The following is a 23,549-nucleotide window of genomic DNA, read 5'->3' on the forward strand; positions in this document are numbered from 1 at the left end:
CTCTCAGAAGGACTTGAGAACTTGTTGGCTTAGTTACTTAGTTACCAGCCCCAGTGTATACGGCATGGAATCTGCGAAATCAGGACAATCAATTGAAATTAACATTTAATTAGGCGAGGAAATGCCAGCCGTTATCGCGGTCCAGTCCGCCAGAGCCATTCAAAAGCCATTTTACGCCAAAAGGACATTAACAAATTTTATGACAGAATGGGCAGCAGAGCGAAGCCAGCCAGGACATAAAACGAGACAAACAATGCCAGCCGAATGTCCACCCAATAAAAGGCAGTTGGCTGTGAAAAGCGGGCATTTAAAACTTGATAAGTAATTAAAACTGGGCGTGGAACTTGGTGCTGGACTAGAAACGGTCCCGCCCCCACTTTTCACCTCCTGTGGAAAAATATAGGATATCTCTGGACAGCAGGGGCCATAAAAAATATGAGTGAGGTGCGTTCTGGCGCCGTCGTCGAACAGCCACAAAGTTGTAAAGTATGAAGTTGCCACCGGGGGGCAGGCAGTAAAGTATAGAGCTGGGGAAAAAGGGACTTCGGATTGTGGTGCGTGGAGCGACTTGTCAGACATGGCTAAATAAAACATGAAAACTATGTGACAAAATGGCACAAACGCACTGGCTTAAAGAAGGGGCTGGGGGAAAAGGGGGGTGGCAAAGGCTTACACTAAGAATGTCAAGAAAATAAAAATAATAAAAGTAATGGTAACAAACTGTGACATACAAATAAAAAAAAAACAGCAGTACGAGATGGATTTAGAAGAGGGAAGCGCGGGGGGAAGCCAACGAAAGGAGCTCGCGAACGAATTTGCCATAAAAACTGGGAAAAATGAAAGAAAAGGGGCATGCGGATTTTCTCCGCCTCTCAACCCTCCGCAAGGCAAACTATTAACAGAGCACCCAAAGTGAGAAAGATAGAGGAAGCGGGGGGAGTGGGAAGATACGAGAAAATCCGGGTAGAGGGGGTGAGTTAAACTAGGTGAAAGCCGCACAAAACGACATCGTTGACAAAGGCAACTGGGGACGGAAAAGTCGGGAAAGCGGAGCTGAGGAAAAGGTAACGCTAAAAATGCCAAAAAGTGAGGATATGAAAGAGTGTATCCATGTGAACACCCACTCAAACACTCACACACACTCACATCTGTACAAGGGATGCCTTTTATGTGCATGGAAGCCATTTGTAGTTTATTGTTAGCTGTGTGAGTGTATAGAGTGTGTGTGTGTGTGTGTGTTTGGAAGTGTGTACCGTTATCACTTTGTGCCCTGTCTATGAAACAGCAGCCGTCGAGTTGGCCATAAAATATTATTTTATGATCTGCGGTCGTTGCTCCTTCAAGGAGATTTTCGTTTCCGAATTTGTAGCAATAGGTTATGAAGGTCTAACAAATCTGACCCACATACCAAGCATTTACCCATCTCTCTCTGGAAATAAAGATCCCCGGCTTAAGTCAACTGAGCTTTCACGTAAATTTGCCATTCCTTACCTTGGCTCCTGAACTCAAAGTTTATTTCTATATGCTTCTAGCTACTACGTGAGCGCATTTTGGTAGTGAGTGTTAACAGCGGATGCATTCGTAATACCCACTCAGCTCGTCCTTGTTGTTTGCCATTTTCATTTGCTGCTCTCTTGTTTTTCACCGGCAAATATTTGCCTGGACTGCGCTTAGTCGGTGCACTCGTGCACTTCGTCCTGCTTCTGCACCTGCATTTCCTGCAACTCCATCTCTGCAATTCGCCTGAAGTGTCATCTCGAGGTTGAAGCTGTTTCCCTTAACCCTTTTTTTCTCCTCTAGAACAACTGGTCGTGCTATTGTTAAGTGGCGAAAACGGTGCGTATCCGTAATATTTAATTGCCTTGTTACACTCATTGTCTGCCTGCCTTGGTTTTCACAACCACTCGGCAGTTCCGTCCATAATGCCAATCAAAAGTCAATGCTATAAGCATTCAATTGTTTGCCGCCACACTCACACATGCACACGCAAACACAGTTATGCCAACGCTCACACGCACGTTCAAGGACCCGCGGGCACATGATTCATGTGTATGAATTTTTACCACGCTTTCACGTACAATCTACAAACTCTTGTCGAAGTTTTGACAACTTTGGGAGTTGGCTTGGTTAAGTTTGAAGAATAAAATAATAAGAAATAATATTTTTTAATAACATTATCATCAAGATCATTATTTTTATGATGTTTAAAAGTAAATGAAAAGCTTAAAGATATATTTCCTATAGCGTATTCAAATTTCACTTACAAAATATAACATTCCCAATGCCATTTCGTCCTTTTTCACTTTACTGATTTTCCCAATCATTTTCGCGAATGCGCCACCGAGAACAAAGCCATCCAGTGGTGGCCCTCCGTCCTCATCCCCATCCCGATTTCATCCTGTGCCGCCACTTCCGTCGCCGACATCGTGCAAACAAATGCGCATAAAAATCCATTATTTTAGCAAACACAACACGCACACACACCCATACCCTTACTCAGACACACACACAGCACCCTTTAACAATTCCAATGCAGTGCTGTGCTACAGGCAATTTTTTTTTCTGTGCACAAAATAAATATAAAAGCGTTGAAACGAAAACATTTTGGAACAATATAAAAATTGCAAAAACGAGCGCTCTTGGACTTTGTGGATGTGGAGGGGAGGAAAAATAGGTGCAAGCCCTACAAGAGAGTGGGGTCAAGGGTCGTTGGGGGTGGGGCGCAGAGTTTATTGGCAACAGTGTTGCTATTTGTGTAAACGACTCGTAAAATTTTATGTTGAAGCTGCTTCATAGTAGTGGCTCGCTCTGGCTTTTTTTTCCAGCACTTCGCCGCGTTATTCCAACCCTTTCTGCCATTTTGTTGGTTGCGCCAACACATGTACGGGGTCAGGGGTCAGCCTACAATTGAGTTGCATGTGGTGGTGATACTCCTTTTTTTGTTGGTAGTGTAAGTAGCAAAGGGGATTGCATATTTTCGGGCTGCGTTTCGATGGGGAAAATGGCGCAAATGATTGTAAACACTGATTACAATTATGCGGGCGGAAAACCGAAGGTGTGTGTTTGTCTATGCTTATCTGGCCATTGCTGCTGCCATTTTCTTTTCAATTTGTTTTGTTGTCAGTTCCAGCAAAACTGACATCTATTTTATGTTACAGCTGCATTTCAATTTTACCCCCTGGTCTGGTCCATAGAGAAAATAGAATGTGTCGGGGGCTATACGGAATACATGTAAATATTGGATATTGATTGCATTTCGCTTCGCCTGCCAACTTGTCAATGTCAACATGGTGCAGGGAGCAGCAGGGGAAGTCGCGAAATGCGTGATAGATCGCTCAACAATGGCGCCAGCGGAAAAGTGGAAAACTTTTATTGAAATTCATTAGTGGGAGTAGTGAAAAAGTTTGCATATTTACTTCCGCCCTGTCATATAATATCCCCTCTTCTATTCCTTTTTTACGGATTTAATGAAGTGCAACTGACATGGCTGTTTGGTGTCTCCATTTCGATGTAATTATGACTGGCACACTGGGGGCAAAAATGTGCAACTGTCACCGGGAATCCCATGAAATTGGGGGGTGGGAAAACTATATATAGCTCTTTCGATGCCTGCAGCACAAGAGTAAAGATTTAATTTGGCCTGCAGACTCCCTTCAACATCTGCAGTAGTTTGCTACCCAATTTCCAGCTTTGCAAATAGCCAAATGTTGGACTTGTCACTGCTAGCAAATATGATCCACTGACGACGAATTGGTCGAGCTGGGATAGAGCCCAGCGATGTTTGCGCTCTGGATTCTGTGTCCCAAATTAGAAACAAATTTGTTTAATTCAATCACAAAAAGAGTTGATTAAAAGCCATGCAGGCGAATGAGACATGTGCAAGCTGGCAATTAACCTCCTTCCCCAAAACTAACACCAATATCTAACGTTTTTCCTGCTAGCAAATGAAATTATTTTAATTTCAAATTCCTGAAGTGGGTTGAACTACTCCTCCTTCTACTTCTCCTTCTCCTGCTAAACAAAAAGCAAATGAATTGCAACCGAAAAATCTGCAAAAACTATCTGTCGGGTGTGTTATGTTGACTTTTCCTGTGGCTTGCTTATCATTGGTTGCTGTACAAATAGGGGAAGAGCGGGTAATTGCATTATTTTTTGGCTGCTGGTTTTCTGGTTACAGTTGCGTACGAAAGTACAACTTTTCCGTTGCATATATTTTGTTATATCACCGAAGCGCCCAAATGTCTGCGTGCCATGAGCAAATGGTTTAATCTTGTTTGCCACGAGTGGAAATATGGCCAGGGCAAAGGGTTAAAAATTAATGACGCGTTCCGGGGGACCCAACACAAATGTTGTCAAAGGCATCAAAGTGCCTGCCCACACACTCACACACCCACTACCACACACACACATATACATATTACAGGATACGTGGATGGAGCGTTTCCAATTAAGCCAATCGAGCTGCAAAAAGCCAACCAGGAATGAAAAAGGACTGAAGAGGAGCTGTGGCAGAGGAAGCGGAAAGGGCGCGTAATTAAAATTTAATTTGCGCCCAAAATTAGACTATGAAATTTCAATAAGGCGCCTCGGCTGTTTCGGAGTGAAAAGGCAAATATTGTACTGCCAAAAACAAGATGAAAAAAAAGCGAAATGGTAACAAAGTAAATTAGTTAAATTTTGCAACGAAAATCCCTTTGATTAAACGCAGCCAAGTGGATGAGATGGAGCTGTGGAATGAGAGGCTCAAAGGAGGCATCTACACGGGTAAAAACAATATTCATGCTCAGATGCATCGTGGGAATAAATATTGTTTACCCTAGGCTAGAAGGATATCAGGGCTGTTGATTATATTTCCGATCATTAACGCTTTATGTTCGATATAGACTTAAATTTAGGAAATATCTTTAAGAAGAAAACAGCTTACAAGCTAAGATTCTTCAAAACTATGAACTGATTCTTGCTTAAAAACATTTTCATTGTCTAGTTTGCAATGTTGTCTACATCCCCATATAAACATGGTGTTCTGCTTTCTAAGAAAAGCTTAAATAAATAACGAAGTCGCTGCTAAGCAGCCAAGATACAAGACAAACATGGCGACACAGAACCCCTTGTTCTTCCAACACCCCCTCGGCAATCTGAGCGCATAAATTGTCAAAACGAAGTGTTTGGATTAAGCTGGGAGTTGTGCTTGTGGCGAGCCACGAGACCATGACCTCGCCCGGCCACATTGGCTAGAAAAAGTGCACCGAAAAACCCAGCCAGCCACCCACCTGCTGGCCAATTTATTTATACGCATTTAAAACTGATTTATGTGCGGGAAGAAGGCGACAGCTTCCCCGTCGCCCCTTTTTTTGGCCAGGCAAACCCGTGAGTTGCGTCTTTAATTTAGCTGCCAACGAAATCCAACCACTTCCCGCCTTTCTTTTCGGGCCAACCACTATTCCCGCCACAAATGCATTTTCAATGGAATTTCTCACTTGCTAACGTGAGCTCTACTTTCTCGTGAGCTGCCAACGATTTATGTGCCATGTTCTGGCGTTCTTGGCTCCCCGCCCCTGCATCTGAATCCGAGTCCTCCATCCAGTGAGCTGCTGCCTTCACTGCTTAAAGTCGGACTTACCTTAAATCTGTTTTGGCACAATAAAAATACCCACATTCCCCGCTAGGCCCACCTCCATTTCCCTTTTTTTTTTTTTTGCACGGATGCCAGGCAACCCGGCCAAAAGAAGCTTTACATGGTACACACTCTGGGAAAATCTGTTATCGCATTAACAATTTCCTACTAATTTCGACACACAGCCAGGGTCGCTTGGCGATGAGGGGAAATCCTGTAGATATAATTAAATTGCGTGCAAAACTAACCAGCACTTGGGGTAGGAAATGTGTTAGAAGGGCACCCGGAAGAGTTAATACTCTTATGGATAGCCAACAAACTTAAAAGTTTATTATTATAATAAAATAGGTATCATATTCTGATTAATTTTATATAAAGGAGTTATATGTTTTCAAAAATATATTACACAGAAACCTTCCTACAACTTACGTACCCTGCACTGTTAGAGTATTGCCCATAAGCGTAATAATTTCATTACGAGACACAGGACCTTGGCAAGCAACAAAAATCAGATGGAGAAACCTTAATATTTCCCACTTGTATTTAAGTAATTATGCCGGGAAAAGTCCCCAAGCGGGAAAACACAACTGATTCACGTTCGTTTGCTTGTCAGCAGAGGGCTTAAATATTTGCCTTGGCATTTATTCACAAAAATCTTCATTATACATAAACATGTTATTTATACAGCCATCGGCAATTCACAAAGCGAACTAAGCTGCTTGGCAGGCAGATGGACAGAGACACTGAGAGAAAGGCAGTCGACAAGGACATTGGGGGCACGCAATAATTGCGGGGTAAAAGGGGACGAGGGGACCAAGACCTCGACTTAAGTCCTTGCACATCAACTCAATTGATGACCCTTTGGCAGTTTAACTGCCTCAACATCGCTTAATGTGCACTCCATCAACATAAATCACTCATACGTCACGTTAAACACGCTCAAACTTCAAATGACGTGTATTTAAACGCGAACCGAGTATGGTAGGGGGCACATGGCCATGGCCATAAATTAATTAAGCCTGCCCGCTGCTCTCTCGAAGGTCCAAGTTCGCGGTCCCTCCCACTCCCCCTCCCATCCGTTTTGCGCTATCGAGCCCGCCCCTCTTAAGCTGCAATTAAACTGTAAAAGCGAAAAGCGAAAGCGGACCGTCGGCAACAGCAAATTACAACCATTTACAATTAATTTGAACAACACGCTGCCATGCAAATGGCGTGCCATGGCTCATAACTTCCATTGGCCACCGAAACCCACACGCCGACGCACTCTTTTTGAGCCATTAAAAAAGGACGAAAAGCGGCCAACGTGCAAATACTCAATTAGCATATCAATAAATCAAGAAAAATGAGTGTTGGGAAAGGGACACGCCTCCGAGCGTACCCCTTCGACCTTCACTGGGGTAATCAAAATTTAGTTAACAACGCCAAACAATTTATTAACTCACAGCGGCTCACAAGCCGTTCGACCTTGAGTCTGGCCAACGTGACGTATACGTAATCTGATGGCGTGCCAATCCAATTAATCAAGACGTCCTGCGGCTTGGCCCTATTGGATTGCACTTTTGTCAGGAGTATAAACATGAAAGCTTCATTCAGAGGTGTTGGCATTTTTTCATTGTGTTGGCGTCAAAAACAGTTATTAATATCATTAATTAATTATTATTTTTTGCTCAATTAAACATATTTAAATTGTAAAATTTCCCAACTCATTTGGATAAAAATCGTTCAGTATATCAGTTGATTTTGATATGTCCACTAGCTCGATGTTATTTTCTGTTTTTGTGAGTTGAAAGTTGAGCTTAAGCTGTAAGCTATATATTATCAGTTTGATTTTATAGCTGCTAATCTGGTTGTTTTATCTGATGAGCTGCGAAATAAATTGCAAATTGGAGAGGAAAAGAGCTGCAGTATGTAAGCTTTAATCTCAGAAAAACACCACATCACTTTCCCATATTCTGTCAGGATTTATCCATCAAATGCTGCCACCTAACTCGTCCCAAGCTGGACAAAGGCAATGCCGAATGTAGAAGGAGTCTCAACTTGCCAACTAATCGGAAATTTAACTTTGCCGAGCTCTATACGATAAATATGGTAAGCTAAGGAGTAAAAAAGGCCTAGATACCTTCATCTGATCTCATTAAAAACAGTGCATTGAGGAGTGCAACTACATAAGCTGTGGGTACATTGAAATCGATCCACCATATAGACTGGATTTGGCCAACATACGCCTCAACCTGAAGACCATGGCCCCTCAGCCGCAGGAGGAATCGATTCCTTTCCTGGTGGATGCTTATAACAAGTGCGAGGTGTTCCGATCTCTCCATGGAGGACGATTCACTCTCCACCTGCCGGATATTGAATTCATCGAAGAGCCCTGCAATCCATTTTCTCAGCAAATCACCATATGTGTCCGTATCCATGCCATGCAAAAGTGCCCCAGTAAGTTCTACGTGGACAGCGAGGAGTGTCGCTTGGCCAGGGAATACTTCACCCAGTGCGTTGGGGATATCGAGGGCAATCTTGCCTAGAAATCAAACAGAAATCAGGGAAAGTTCAAAGAAAACCCCTTGAAAACTTCATTTGAAACCTCCTAAAAAAAGCGTTTAAAAAAATAAAAGAAAAAGTCATAAAAGTCATAGATGAAATATGGCAATTTGACTGTCGAGTTCGTGTGTGTGTGTGTGTGTGTGTGGGTGATTCTGCTCTTGGCTGCAGTGTCACAACTGCAAATTGAATCACACTCACACAAACACATATACACACAGGACCTGCTTGCATGTCAATGTCCTTTGCTGACTTTGCATAACTTCGTCTGCTGCTGCAAACACCACTTCCCCCAAAAGCTCCTCTTCCACTATTTAAACTTGTTAGTTTTTTGACACTTTTTTTAACACATGCTCATTACTTGTAACATGAAAGAGGGTATATCAGTTAAGGGATCAGTTGGTTTCGAGATAATTTTGGGTATATTAAATAGGTTGACTTTCAAGGTATTTCATGGACTTAGCAGATAGGCTATTTAAGGCACCATTTCAGTTCATACTTTTACTAGGTAATCCACGTTCCATCATTATTCTAACACTTCATCTCTCTAGCCAAGTCAGCAGCAAAAGTTTCCGTTATATATAACACGTTGGCTGGTCTGTCTTCGGGTGGTTTCACTGTTTTTTGTCGGTGTCGCAGGACATGTTATGCAACTGGAATAAAGGAGCAGAATTTATGTGTTAGCTTGGATGACTGTGCCAGCAAGTCCTCGTCGAGCCCTTCCATCCTCTTCTTTCCTAGCCAATGTGTCTGGCTTTGCAGCGTCAGGTTAAACGGGATTTATGTCCTTCAAGACATGCAGTCTCAGCCTGTTTTCTTAAAACAATTAACGTATTACGGCTTCTCTCGCTTTTGGCCTGTGTCTGCTGCCAAATCCATCTCCCCGCCTGTTCCCTGTTTGTTTCTCTGGTGTGGAAGGGTTTCTGGTTCTGGTCGTGGTCGTGTCCTCTCCAGTTCTGATTTGCATTTCCAGCCGAGAAGAAGATGGCTGGATGGCAAGGAGGCAAACTGGAGGCCCCAGGCTGGCAATCAAAGGACTTTGGCTTTGCTTGGCATTTTTCTTTAATTACGCCCTCGAGTCAAATTAAAAGCAAATGATAGTTGTCTCCTTTTCAGCTATATCCTTTTCCCGCCTTTGCGCTCCTTTTCTCTGCATCCTCTGTGGCTCGGCGGGATTTTCCAGTTTACTTAGTCAAATCAAAGCTTTCAAGAAAATTGTTTTCCTTTCTTTCTGATGGTCAAACTGCTGACCAAGGACCAAGTCGTCGAAACAGACACACCATCTACCGACCCCTCTTGCGAAACACTTAAAGGAACTCACACATTCATAGCTCCTTATTACATCTAGACTGCTTTGTTAGCTGCATGTCCTTGAGTGCACTTCAGTCGGAGCTTTCGAGTTTGAGGTTTTTGTGGCAAATAATTTGTGTAATTAAGTGACCACCGACAGCCCCCCACCCAGTTAATTGCTTATTTGTGTAGCTAATTAGTTGGGTATTGCCAACAAACAGGAGATGGTCAGGCATCTCAAGGAGATGATGATGCTGATGCGGATGATGGGGATGATGGTGATGATGGCGCTGTCGTGAGTGGCTCAATATACCTCATTCCCTAGACTCTGGCTGTATTTTTTTCACCACTCCCATCAGACGTTGTCTAGCACTCGTAATTAAAAAAGATCCATAAAAGCAACGGGCACAAAAACACACGTGTGCCCCCTCATCCCTGGGATGTCCTGCCCTCCTCCTCCATGGCAGGCTCCATAATTCAGGCAGGATACTGCACCACTGCACCACCACAGCACCGCCAACCGCCGTAACAAGCTGAAAGGGGCATGGCAGGGGATGGCGGAGCTGGCGGCGTGCAATCAAAATTATTATAATTGCGACGCGTTCGCCTTTGTGCGACAACAATGACTTCCGCTTCCGTGCTGAAATTCGCCTGTGTCTGCTTGTCATTCTATGTGCCATGTACCCACTGCATTGTTTTCAATGGGCGGGAGGAGAGTGGGTGGAACAGCACATTAAGTGCCTGCAAAAGACGAGCAACAAAGTGAACACACCACGGAGAGAAGGTTGGGATGGATGGAGTTTCCAACTGGGGAAGCTGAAAGATGGGAACAACGTGCTCAAGTCCTGGCAAAATGCAATGTAGGATGAGGAGGAGGGTGGATGAGTAGTCCTTTCCGGATGGGACACATTTTATGCAACCAGTTAGTATAATAGAGTGTGCAGCCAGCTAACTGAGCTCATCTCACTGCAAAAGGGTACTTGTGAAATGACCTGGCCTAAACTGAATCTAATCAATCAATCAATCAGAGAGCCACTCAATCAGCAGCCAAGTCAAACATCAGCCACACTCGGTCCTTGATGAAATAATTCAATTTGCGCTTTGGCTTGATTATTATGATTATTAGTATTATTATTATGACGACTCTGATTCTGATTATCGAACATAACAACTTCGGCAGGCGGCATTAATTCAGACAAAGTTTGCTGGTCAAACTGGCCAAGCAAAATTCTCAATCCGCATATGATGATTGGTGGTGGTCGGGGGGCTGGCCAATCAATGAAAGTGCCTGCCACACGCAACGTGCAATTTAATCAGTTTAATTAATAAGCAACATCGTTGCTGTTGGCCACGGACAAGGGTTGAGTTTGGCCGGAAATTGAGTGTCATTGTTTGTCATGGACACAAATGGCTATCCTGATTGCCACTGCAACAATGTGGCCGATTCCAAATCTTCGGCTAGGCCTCTTTACTTTTTTTAAATGACTTATTTATGGCACTCGAACAGGTCACGAATGGCCGACGTTTGGTAATGGCTTCATTTGTCTGGATCTGGCTCTGGCCCTGGCCCTGGCCCCGGCTGATTTATCTAAATGAATTGTTACTGCCGCGTATTTGTCACAATTCCGATGGAGCGGGTTGGGAGGGTGGGACTTTATCAGCCAGTTCTGATCCTTGGCATTTTCCAACCTGTTCCAGTTCAGCTTTACCGCTTCTAATTGCCTCGCATGCGACAGCGCCAAAGCCCCGCCATGGAAAACTCCCTTTTTGCATATTTAGTGAGCCATGTAGAGGCGGGGGCTTAGTGACTAGCGCTGTGCCCGGAAAATATGTGACCACCTATTTCACTTTTGGGACCCTTTTTTGGGATTTAAAAGGCAATCCTTAGTTTCGTGATCGATGGCCATAGACATTAATGGTGCTAAGTGGGCCATAAAAGCAAATGAAACTTTGCGACCACTACGAGAACGGCGACGACTGCATTTGAAGGCGGTCCTAGGAATTATATAAAAATTACATACATAAACTCGAGTGCCCACTTGACTATGCCATATGAATCCAAACACATACACATATAGCATACACACACACCATTCAAGTGGGCCACTCAGACACAAATATTACAATGGCAGCGAGTACAATACAATAAATCAACGACTCGGGCAAACTCACAAGCTCGACGGACGGCCTGCTACAAATAAATGCATAAACTTCGAGTGTCAAACAACAAGTAGGAAAAAGTAGGAAAACTGTGGCAAGAGGAGCAAAGGGGAAGGGACAAGGGACAAGGGTATGTAAGCAGGTTGAACCGTTCCAAGCCATTTCCCTCCATAGTCAATGAGCTATGAAAATATGAAAAATATAAGCGACAAAACGTGTCATCCATTGTCTATCCAAAAATTCCAAATGGATGGAGGAGCGATGGCCGATTGCCATTATTTGAAGAGGGACTGTGTGAACGGGGCTATTTGGTCAGTCAGTTTACAAATCACTTTCCATATGCAGCTTGACTGGTCAGCACTAGCACTTGTCAGGCATTACGCATACGCAGCGTTGACCGAGTGGAACCTGAATATATGTATAGATAGAGATGCTTGGTGGACTCATGATATAATACAAGCACGCATCGATTTAACCTTTACAAGGCGTGGCCCATCCGACAAAAAGGGAGACACAAAGTCGGCCAAAGAGCAGAAATCTGTTGAATATCAAATAACAATCACTTGGCAAGCTAAATATATCATTATGCCTAAGTAGGCGGTCGTTTTTAGGGGGAGCGAGAGCGAGAAAAAGCAGAGGAGCTACAAAAAGCTTAGCACATGCGAACATGCGAAGGCAAAGAAATGGGATATGAAAAGGAGTGTGTGAGGGGCGGGTGTGTGTGTGTGGGTAAGGATTTGTTTGTTGCCTTTCTTTATTTTCCTTTTTTTTCGGGGTGGCTGTTTGTCGGGCTATCCTTTTTCGCTTCCTCATCCTGCCTCCTTGCTTCGCTACTCTTTTTATAATCCTCACAGCTTGCATGTTTGCTTAGCACCTTCGAGGGATGGGAAACCGGCGGATGGGTCGATGATGCGGAACAGGTTTAAAAAGTTTAAGCCGTAGAATCCTGTTGTTGCGGCTGCTGCGGAGGTGACTCTCCTCTCGTTTGTTCGGTTTTTGTATAATACATTTGGCAAAAATTTACAAATCATCTTGCATATTTGATTTGCATACAAGATTTTTCATCGCAACTGCCAATACCACCTTTTTTCGGGGGCTATCATCCTCACGGGTATTTGGAGTATGGGTGTCCTTGAGCTCGTTTGTATGTCGCCGAATTGCACAAGAGATTCACAAATTGCTTTCATTGATTGCCGACAAAGCCGAAGTGAGTGAGTGAGGTGAATTGGGGGACTTTGTGTGGCACCTGGGCTTGTGTGTGTATGGGGGGCTCAAAGCACCTTGACTGCCGGTGGGAATTTGCCTTAAATTTTCGGCAGTTTCTTCATGCTCCTAGCACGTTAAACTGCTGGTAAAGAAAAATCTCTGGGCCACGTTGCGTATGAGTAATGTCGCTGTGGGCCGGCTGCTGAAGAGTCCAAACAGCATTTTTGAACTGACCAGATGCTAAGAGCCCGGCCGCGACCAGTTGACCCATTTGATTTCTTTTTTTTTTTGCTATTTCTTACACTTTAACGAGAAATTTGGAACATTTCGAAGTCAACCTTTATTTCTAATCTGTGGATATGAAAATATTTCTTTGAGAAAATCAACTTTATTATCATATCTTTTATTGTGTTTCGTATTGACCCTATACTTCATTCAATACAAAGTGAGAAACACCTTTTTGTTAAGTGTAGTTCCCTGGCCATTTGTCGTTTGTTGCGTGCCGTGGACGTCTACGTGAAATTATTACGCTGCAATGCATCATCAAAAGTAAACAGCAGAGCAGCACAGCAAAAGCAGCTTGGCACTAGACAGCTTGAGGGATGGCGGGATGGTCATGGGAATGGTCATAGGAATGGGTGTGGCATTCGGGATAGGGAGGATGAGGGCCAGCACACCGAAATGTGCGTCTGACATATTGGAGAGCGCCAAGAGCCAGAAAAGTGGAAACTGGACGGTGGCCATTGGGGGAAACTATAAATTCCAGCCGGAATACGCAGCGTACAGCGGAAAGGAGAGAAAAAACACACAAAAATGTATTTAAACAGGCGTTTATTTAACCGCTAAACAATTGAAAGCAAGCAATTTTAATGAAAATCCAATTGAACTGAATTTATTAATACCCTGTAATGGAATCCAACTTCATAAAGGGTAACATCATGGCTCATGGCTATTCCTCGCTTACCCCATGCCTTAAAAATTTAAGATAATATGTTTATATAATACATTTTTATCATGGCCATGTTTTTATGCTAAATGGTTTATTAACAAATTAAACCACTTTTTTTTTCATTTTCCTTTTACCAATTATGCCATTTTCCATTTTGACCATGTAGGGTATCTTTGGGAAGCATCAGCAGTTAGCAAGGCACTGGATGGTGGACATGCCACTAGAGTAATTGTTATCCTTGCTGGCTGTGCACAGGCACGTAAAGCCCTTAAAACATGGACAAAGAGAGCAAGCGAGAGATAGAGAGAGAGAGACGCGGAGAGATAGGAAAGTGGAGGACGAACAGGAGCAGGCTAAACAACAACGCCACTTCACGGCACGAGCCGTGCTGCAGGAGCTGAAACAATCCTATAAGCAGCACTCAGCGGCACGCACTTGAAGCCCGGCAAGCCAAGGATCCAAGGATCCAAGGACCCGAGCCCAGATCCGGTCCCGGGCAGCTAAAACTGCAATCGCAGCTGGCTCCGGTGCCCGGATCCTTGTCTATTTGCCTTCCCGAGAAAGGGCGAGGCGAGGACGAGCACAGCTGGGGCGGCACTTTTCCTTTACGGCTCAAATTTCGTTTGCTACTGCTTATTTATTTTTAATATTTTTATTTGCCCTGCAAATAGGCTGCGGCGGTTGCTGCTGCTACTGCTACTGCTCCTTCGTTGTATTTACTTTCGCTGTTGTTGCGGCGGCAACGCTTTTTCTTTTTATGTTTGCCAGTGGTTTTCCGGCGGGGCAAATCTTTGCATTCCAATGCGTTTCAATTAAGTGGGCCGACTTCAGTTTGGTCACGCAGAAATTAAGCAGCCCTGCAGGAATTTCTCCACACAAAGTCTTTTACTTAAAGTCTGAATAAATCAGGCACTAAAAGGCGTAAGCAAAACTTCAGTAATGCCCCTCGACTGTATAATTGAAAATACAAAGCCCATTTATACGAAACCCGATAAAAGCGGAACCAAAGCGACACCGACGGGAAAGTCTGAAATAAGGCAGCAAAGTGGCAATCACGCCAATCACGCGTAATAAATCATTGCGTGAGCGAATGTTTTCATGCACCTCATGCATACTTACTCATACCTACATATATATTTTCCCAGTTTGTGTAGCATTTTGGTGGGTCAAATAGGCGGTGGGAAAGGCAGGAAACTCAACGGACTAACGACAGTCACGTGTGGCCAACACACACGCAATAAGACCAACCGTATTTTTTATATCCACTTTTATACATCGCATAGCTGGGGAAAACTCCCCCAAACACGCATGAAAAGCACAAGTTGACAGCCAAACAAAAGCCAAAAAAGCGACGGTGGCCCATTGTGAGCGATGACAAGTGCGGATTGGCTACGCAAACAGCAATTAAAAAGCCAAAAGGCTTCAATTAATCCTTGACCTCTTGATATCGAAGCAAGCCATTGCCACGACCTGCTGACCAACTGAATGACTTTCTTACTGAGAGAAAGAAAATTTAAGAAAATCAATTCTTAGATTGTGTTTGGGTGCTAGCCCAATATTTATTATACAGCTTGGTAGCATACTTTCGGGCAGCAATTGCATTAAAAGCATTTAGAAAATGGAAGTTTTTTGATGGAAATCGTTTTTTGAATATTGTTACCCATTCACTCTCTCTTCTTTATGTTATTAAAAAGAATGATTAAAATGTTTTCCTAAATTTTCATTTTGAAGTATTACTTTTGAGATAATTCTTAGGCCGCAACTTTCTTATAATAAGCCCTCTGCTTCTGAGTGTTTGTCGGTGCTTTTGAGCAAGTGGAATGTCTCAGCAGGCTCTTAAGTAGAGCGCGCCCTTATCATTAGGCAACCCAAACTTGTGTACCACGCCCCCTGCGCAGCCCACAAGAGCCCACATCCATTATCTTGAGCAAGCAGCGCGTGTAATTTTCAACCTGTAATTGGTGTAATTGAGTGCAAGTGCGGAGAAAATATTCAACATGCCAGCAATTAACATAAATTCTCCGCTGCGCGTACAAAAATAAAATAAAAAAAAGGTAGAAAGCGTCCAAATGATAATGAAAGAAGAACACACACACACACACATACAAACGTTAGGTGATGAGGGGTGTGAAGATAAGCAAATGGCCGCCATTCTGTGAAGCGTTCATAATTGCCCGCGTTGTTGGTCTGTGTGTGTGTGTGTGGATGGGAGCGAGTTTGTGTTGGTGTGAGGGCGTGACAAATGCAGCCAGCGATTTTATAGAAGGGTTACGAAATCGTAGCATACTTACACGCGCAGCGGGCTGAGCCGTATGCGAAACCCTCGGCGGAAGTAGTTTATGTAAATGACAGACCCAGCATTCCATTTTTTCCATTTGCCATCCGCTATCCGCCATTTTCTCACCATCTCATTTTCTCTCCTTTTTTTTTTGCAGGAATCAAGGGATTCCAGAGATTCTCGGAGCAACCCAAGTACACAGAGGTGAATCCCGCCGAGGATACGCTGCTCACATGCAAAGTTATCGACAAGCGCGGCACGTGCTCCTGGCAAAAGGATAACAAGGTAATTATATCAGCACACCGAGCCCATCTATCGATGGACCCAGTTTATAAACATTTTGATTAAACTCATAACTTGGCCAAAAGTCTCGCCCAAAAGCACAAACAGGCTAACTTTGTTGGCACACCACTACACACACATTCACATACACATACTAATACTCACCGACGTGTCCTGGCTAGAAAGCTCATATCATATGCGTGGCGCGTCCTGCGGTTCAATTAAGTGTTGTTCTTTTGGCCTCCACATGTGGCGAATGTAATTTACACCCTGACCAGGACGAGTCAATAATGAAAGTTGCCCGTGGACACGGAACGGGAGGTAGGGGTCAGGGGTCACAGGACCTGCGAAACAACACCCCAGACAGCCTTTCTTTGTTCGCCGTTGATTAGAACACACTGGCCAGCGCAACTTTTAATCGAAAGTGCGTGACAGCAGAGGACTGAGAGGGCAGCCAAACGGCCCAATTGGGTTTCATGGTAGCGCAAACATGAAAATATCCTTCGGTACTCTCCCGCTCTCTCTCTAGCATAATGTTGTTTAGCAGTTGATCCTTTGTGCAAAAAATCACATTTTTTTTTTATTTTATTTGATATGGCTTATGCTGTCACGATGGCCACTTTATATGACAAAACATTGTTTGTAATCCCAGTTTATTTCAGCTTAGGGCTTTAGTCGTTTACTAAATAAAAATTATGATGTATAAACTAACAAAATGTTTGAAAAAAAGGGAAACTACAACGTTTTTGAAGGAATTGGTTTAAAAAATCAACTTTTTAAAGCTTTCAACTATACAAAACAAAAATTGAAGAATATTTTCCGTAGTTTAAGGTCTCTTAAAGCTAATTCTCTTTTATTTCCGCATTCCTTAATGTCTCTATAGATACGTTATTCCAACAATTAAGTTATAGAAGTATTTTAGCTTTTTATGACTCAGATTATAGTCGAGAGTCCTAGTCATGCTTAATGGCCTTTATGGGCCATCCTTTACGACTTCGTTTGCATACCAGACCAGGCAAAACAAGAGAGAGCATCGACCTTTCATTTTTGGGGTGGAGGACTTTTTGTTAAATTAAATATTATTAGTTTTCTTGCTGCCAGCCCTGCCCTACTCTTGTTTTTACTGGTCAATATAGATGATGTCTAATGGTTGTTAGGGGAGGACAGAGATGGGTAGTAGATCTCCAACCTTGAGCGACTTCGTTTGCATACAAATCCAAAGTGGCCTCATTATGGATCAGCTTCAGGCGCAGGCGAGTGTGTGGAGGAATATGTTGTTGTTATTCGTTTGTTATTCAGGGCAATTGTGTGCGTTTGAAGCATAACTTTTATTTGCCACTCCCTGCAGTGTGTATGCCATCCCCACTTGTTGTGGTAGTTGCTTATGCAAATGCACCCAGCTAAGGGACTTTTTAAGGAGGAAAGGGGATGGCAGTCCGAATGCCATTGTATGACAAAAATCAGAAAGCATTTCAAATGTCCTTTTTCATATGCTGCGCATCGCAAACTCTCGCTCTGCATCACATACTTAAATGTTTACATGCTTTGTGTCTCCACACTCGAACACAAGTAAAAGGAAGCAAAAAGGACGAAAAGGACCAGGGGCAAACAACATTTGCATGCATCGAGCGTCTCACACACACACACACACAAACATGCTGATGTTGCTGTTTCGGTCTTCATTTAAAATTCTTCTTATTTTTGCATACTTATTCCACTACCCCCTAACCTCCTCCCTACCCAAATTTTTTTCTATGTGTGCTTAACGTTTCCCAATTTCCTCCATTTGGGTATATAGTTCTGTCCATATATTCTACGTGTAGTTATCATAAGAATCGACATTTGGAATCGTTTGTCCCCCCAAAGAAAAGCAGGGGGCATGGGGCTTTGTCCATTCCCGAGCTGCATTCTAATTTAGCCAAAAAGGATGTCTGTGGAAAAATTTTCAATTCTATCCATGCCTCATCTGTGTGTTTTTCTTTTCAGCAGTGCATTTCCTGATAATTCCGAAGCCCAAATGGAGAATATTCGAGTATGATATCAACAGCCAAACTCAGCCATTTGAATAAATGTAATTTTTGGGCATCGCACATTTTAGTTTTTTTTTTTTTCTTTCCTTCCCCAGGCAAGCAAAACGATTCGGAGGCTAAAACTCCGGAGTTGTGGCTCCATTTTGTTGCTTGCAGATTTCACATTTCGAAGTTTGAATATGCTGAGAATTATGCCGATACGAATATCGATTCGAGAATGTTTTGGCAGCAATGGCAGCGTCAATGGGCCAGAGCCAAATATTTGTTCAGTTTGATTTTTTATCTACTTGCCTAGAAATTGTTTTTCTGGCATTTTTTGGCAGTCTCGGCTTGGCTGCCCATTGAGAGGCTGATGCTGATATCTATTGTTACCGCAAAAGCCCTCAAACTTAAGTTAACCCTTGGTGACCGACAACCAATGATTATTCCCTGTGGCCAAGGGGTCAATGGATGGAGTCAAATGGAATAGTATCTCGTAGACATCAGAAATATGTGAAATCTGACATTCATGCCAGCCCGCAAGCTGTTTAATAAAACAGAGATACTGTATTCTATGCTGGCAGGCCAAGTCACAACTCAAGGTGGTCACAAATGCAAGTCACACTTTATTTTATCAGTTTGGGAAACAAACTAAATGCATTTGTGTCTATTTCCGCAAAATATATTTATAAATCTATATTTATATATATAAATACTAAGTGGCAGGAAAGCAAAGATTAGATTATGCACTTGCATTTCCTTTCGTTTTCTTTCAATAAATTTGAATGCTCGTTTTAAGCGATTGTGTTTTGCCATGGCACAAATTTAATGTAGCAATTAATTTAACCCATTATGCCACGGACAACGCAGACAACACTCAAAGCCAAAATGCAATTAGGCAGCTCTGTTCTGGGGGTTTTCAGGGTGGCGGGGTCTGTGGGGGCTATTCCCCATAAATACTTGAATGCGAACGATGCCACGCTCCGAGATCACTAATTGTAATTTAATTTCCAATTAGCAAACAAACTAATGCCAATTTACAGACAGAAGCAACTGAAACGACGACTGAAAATGGAGTTAAATGACACGTAGTGGTCGGGTGGAAAAGGCGTTGTTGTGGGCGGTCTGGAATTTCGGGTGGTATTTGCCCGGTGAAGTCCCCAACTCCAAACTAGTCTCCTTCTGTCCATTTGCTCGCCGATTTGTCTGTGTATGTTTGGCCAAATCGGAGACCAAATTAGACGCCTGACTGCATCGAAAAGTTAAACATGCTAAACATGTCGTAGACGACGCCCAGTTCATTTCAACGCCATCATTGATTTCATCCCTATCCAAATCCTTAACCCAGCTTCCTTTGATACAGAGAGAAAAACTATTAGTAAAAAGAATGTCATTTAAAAGCTAAGTCCCTAAACTAAGTTTCCTAAAGTGATATTTTCTGACATTTCAAATATCACAAATATACATTTTTTTCTTTAAGTGAAGCTAATGCATACCATTTCCTTATCCCTTAGCCCGTTGGCATCTATACCAAGAAATACGAATGGGCCTCACGTATGCCGTCGAGCGACAATGGGAATGTCCTGCATTTGGACCTCCATCCGCCGCCGGTGCAACTTGGTGGCGACTGTTCTCTGTGGATCCGTTCAGCCACGTTGGACTTTGACGACGGGTTGTGGGAATGCCAAGTGACGGCCAGTGACTTCACCACCCAGGATGCCCTCACCAGCCAGCCGGTGCGACTTGTCGTACGTGGTAAGTGCCTTCGAATCTGGAATCGATTGATGGGGTACAGCTCCACAGAGCGCATGCAAAGTGTCCCTTAATTCACCTCCTGAATCCTCGAGACTTAATTGTTAAGGACATTCCCCTTCTGTTTGCAGTGGCGCCACAGCGGCCGAGACTCGAATATGAGGCGGTACACGTGCCGCCAGGACACAACATCACTGCAGACGCCGGTGCTCTGGCGACGGTCAAGTGCGTCTCGCATTACGGCAATCCGCCAGCCACTCTCAAATGGTTTTTGGGTAAGTGCATTCCTTCTGGGTACACAGAAACAAAATGTTTGTACTTTAAATACGGAAAAGTGATTACGTGCCTAGAAAAATTATAGTTATAATCGCCACAAATCGTGATCTTAAATTATAAAGTTATAATTCGGAAATATTTAAAAAAAAAAATGTTATTTTTCTGAGTGCTAAAAATCCCATAACCACTTTTGCCGGTGTTTTGCAATGGTAGTTGTTAATGTTAATTAATTCCCATTTGTTGCTGTCTCCCCCCTCCAGGCGACCAGGAGATATCACCCATCCACCCGCAAATGAATGCCACCGAGCCGGATAATCCACGCACCTGGTCGGCCACCTCGGTGGTGCAGGTGTCGGCGATGCGGGAACGTCACGGAGATATCCTGCGGTGTGCCGCCTACCATGAGTCCTACACGGCCAAATCGGTGGTGGTGGAGGCCCGGTTGGACGTGAAATGTGAGTGCTGTGATAACGATAGGCAAACTATCGTCATTTGATTTGGCTTAAAGTCCGGGCCAACTAAACACACACACACACAGAAACAAAAGAAGCAATAGAAAGCTAAAGCTAAACCCAAATCCAAATCGGAGACAGAGAGAAAGCTGTAACAATTAAATTAACAACAATTTGCTGTAATTTCCTGTTTTGCTGAGCAATTCAAGAGTTGACTTGTCCCAAAGGACGTGGCCAGGAGCAGGACTTGCCCGGCTTGTTGACTCTGTTTTGCTCGGCTGCCATTGCTGTTTCTGTAGTTTTCTATTGCTGTTTTTGTTTTGCTTAACCAAGTTGAACGTCTCCGTCGCCATCTCCGTTTCTGTTACTATTTCTGTTTTCTCACAGACGCGCCGAGCATCCGTCTAATTGGCTCGCCGGAAATCGACTTGGAGGAGGACAAGGATGCCCTGGTCCTGCGCTGCGTGGCCGATGCCAATCCGCCAGCTAGCATCGTCTGGCGGCGGGCAGGTCGCTCTGAGATAGCCAGCTTGCAGGTGAGCTTAGTTGCAGGCAACCATCTTGTTTATGTTGTTCCCAAATTGCTCCAGCTAGATCCCTTCGCTGGGTATTTATCTGAAGTGTAGCAGAAATTTGTAATTGTATTAAATTGCCTGCTGATCCACTCTTCCTCCTCCTTCTTCTCCTTGGTGCCTTGGCTCCTTTGGCTCCATAACTCCTTTTGCCGCCACAGGAAACTCTGCAATTGCGTCCCGTCGGACGTCGCGATGCCGGATTGTACACCTGCCAGGCTCAGAACTCGGTGGGCACCTCTGAGCAGCTGTCGGTGCAGTTGGATGTGAAATGTACGTATCTTACTATTTACCTTGGACAAAGTTTTCACCCAACTCTGTTTTATCACGACCACTCTCTCCCTCCAGATCCTCCCAAAATTATTTCAGCTGGTCCGGATCGACTCACCACCGCCCCGCTTTTTAGTCCTGCCGCCTTTGAGTGCCTGGCTGATGGTAATCCCCTGCCATCCTTTAAATGGGTACAGAGGTAAGTCTATCGACATATCTATACACTGGGAATCAAGTCGATATGTGGGATATTTTGGGTTTAGCTAATTACCCAAAGCATAAAAGTATTTCCAAGGAATAGGAAGTCTTTCTTCTATGTCTTCATTAGTGGTAGAGAAAGCAAAAATCTGCTCATTACCTTGCTAAATGAGTACTTGAGTTCCAAGAATTAATTATGCATAGAAAGCGGGCTAAATATTATTTTCTTGCTTGATTGTTAAGCCCGAATAAACTTCTAAGAAATCAACTTTTCTCTATGTGCATAACATTGAGTTCTTCGGCAGTGTGCGTTGCATACTTTTGGGGGCTCTTCCCGTTTCAGTTAGAAACTTTAATGGTCTTGCTTTAAATGTGTGGCTGGCTTTTGAACTTTACTGGTCTTAAAACCAGTTATTGTAGTCGGCTGAATGGTAGCGCTAATTAAACTTGGTTCATTCTGCGTATGCGCAATATTTGTCCCGCCTCTAAGATGAAGATGATGTAAAAATGCCTGCAATGTTATGCAATAATTAGTTAAATTTAGCATACCAACTCCTTGAGTTGGCTTTTTTAAGGCTGCTTTGTGCCCTTAGGAACACCGTTTCCCTCTTACGTGAGCCCGTTTCCTGTTGCACATTTCCCTTTTGGAAGGCACCACGCCCGTTCCCTTCAGTGCTGATGATATTTTGCGTAATTTTAATTAGCTACTCAGCGGAAATTGCCTGAACCAAGGGAAAACAACACGAAAGAACTGCTGCTTCTTGACATAATGCAGCTTTAGTACCGTGTAATTTAATCCTCCAGTTACACCCGACTTAAGCAAAATATTAAAAATACGTCTTTCTTACCATCTTATTTTTACCAAAAACAGTCATTTTTTTTGGTTTCTTAATTCTAATGGATCTGCAATTCATACTAATTTTTCTCAAAGAAAATGATTTTGACACCCTTTCAATAATGCATAATTTGATTAGTGACGATTTTCCCCTCAAATCAAAGTATTTTTGCCATAACTAAGTCAATATTAGTCCGAATATAAAATGTCTTACCTCGCTGATCTTGAATTGTAATTCTTAACAGATCTGCATTCAAAGTTAAAAAAGAACATCTTTGGGCATCTTTAATTTGATGATCGAAAATGTAAAAATTGGTTACCTCAGATTTTCTCTACGAGGTCTCAGAATTATAGCCATAACGAAGCCAATAATGGTCCGAATATGGAATGGAATACCTCGTTAAACTCGAAATTAAATTCCAATTCGAACTGTATTCACAGTTTAAAATGTCAAATTATTGTAATTTTTTGCAAAAAATGATGATGGTACCCCTTATCAAAAATGCCAAAAGTGGCAAAAAATGGATTTTGCCCCATCAGCCCCAAATTAATAGGGTTCCTAGTACTGGTCGTTAGCTTCAGAAAACAATCGCTCTTAGAGCTGAATGTCTTGATTTGACCATTTTAAAGCCTAAAAGCCTAAAAAAAATCGTTATCGATTGTTAAATCGATTTGGTTAAAAATCTTAATCCTAATATTGCTCCAAAAAATGTCAATATTTTAACCAAAAGTGGTTTAAATATGGAGTGTTATAGTTCAGCTAGTAATTGAGATTCTAGTAAAACTGCATACCAGCCTTAAAAAGTGAATATTTGGAAATTTTTAGCAAAATTTGGTGAAAATGCGAAAATAGGCTGAAAATTGA

General features: G+C 43.0%; 2 protein-coding genes across 7 annotated transcripts in view; both read left to right on the top strand.

Moving 5' to 3' along the window:
* LOC108109479 (kin of IRRE-like protein 1) overlaps nucleotides 1–23,549 on the top strand; it is a 109,919-nt gene that overhangs the window by 52,672 nt on the left and 33,698 nt on the right. For all 6 annotated transcript variants that reach the window (XM_017218007.2, XM_017218005.2, XM_041819152.1 and 3 more), the window contains exons 3-9: nucleotides 16,196–16,323; nucleotides 19,844–20,084; nucleotides 20,213–20,356; nucleotides 20,618–20,812; nucleotides 21,197–21,345; nucleotides 21,543–21,654; nucleotides 21,730–21,850. In XM_017218007.2, the coding sequence (XP_017073496.1) occupies nucleotides 16,196–16,323; nucleotides 19,844–20,084; nucleotides 20,213–20,356; nucleotides 20,618–20,812; nucleotides 21,197–21,345; nucleotides 21,543–21,654; nucleotides 21,730–21,850 (1,090 nt within the window). The remainder of the gene's footprint in view (nucleotides 1–16,195; nucleotides 16,324–19,843; nucleotides 20,085–20,212; nucleotides 20,357–20,617; nucleotides 20,813–21,196; nucleotides 21,346–21,542; nucleotides 21,655–21,729; nucleotides 21,851–23,549) is intronic.
* Nucleotides 7,360–8,316, top strand: LOC108109402. Its single transcript, XM_041819155.1, has 3 exons — nucleotides 7,360–7,392; nucleotides 7,574–7,702; nucleotides 7,759–8,316. The coding sequence occupies exons 1-3, from the start codon at nucleotides 7,360–7,362 to the stop codon at nucleotides 8,137–8,139; spliced, it is 543 nt and encodes a 180-aa protein (XP_041675089.1). The 3' UTR covers nucleotides 8,140–8,316.

The sequence above is a fragment of the Drosophila eugracilis genome, unplaced genomic scaffold (assembly GCF_018153835.1).
Source record: "Drosophila eugracilis isolate 14026-0451.02 unplaced genomic scaffold, ASM1815383v1 contig_47, whole genome shotgun sequence".
Classification (NCBI taxonomy): Eukaryota; Metazoa; Arthropoda; class Insecta; order Diptera; family Drosophilidae; genus Drosophila; species Drosophila eugracilis.

Bases quoted from the DNA above. Each gene is read 5' to 3' on its own strand.
- LOC108109402 (XM_041819155.1), top strand. From the start codon at position 7,360: ATGTCCACTAGCTCGATGTTATTTTCTGTTTTT. The intron at 7,393-7,573 runs GTGAGTTGAAAG...ATATTCTGTCAG, and splicing joins CGATGTTATTTTCTGTTTTT to GATTTATCCATCAAATGCTG. The intron at 7,703-7,758 runs GTAAGCTAAGGA...CATTAAAAACAG, and splicing joins AGCTCTATACGATAAATATG to TGCATTGAGGAGTGCAACTA.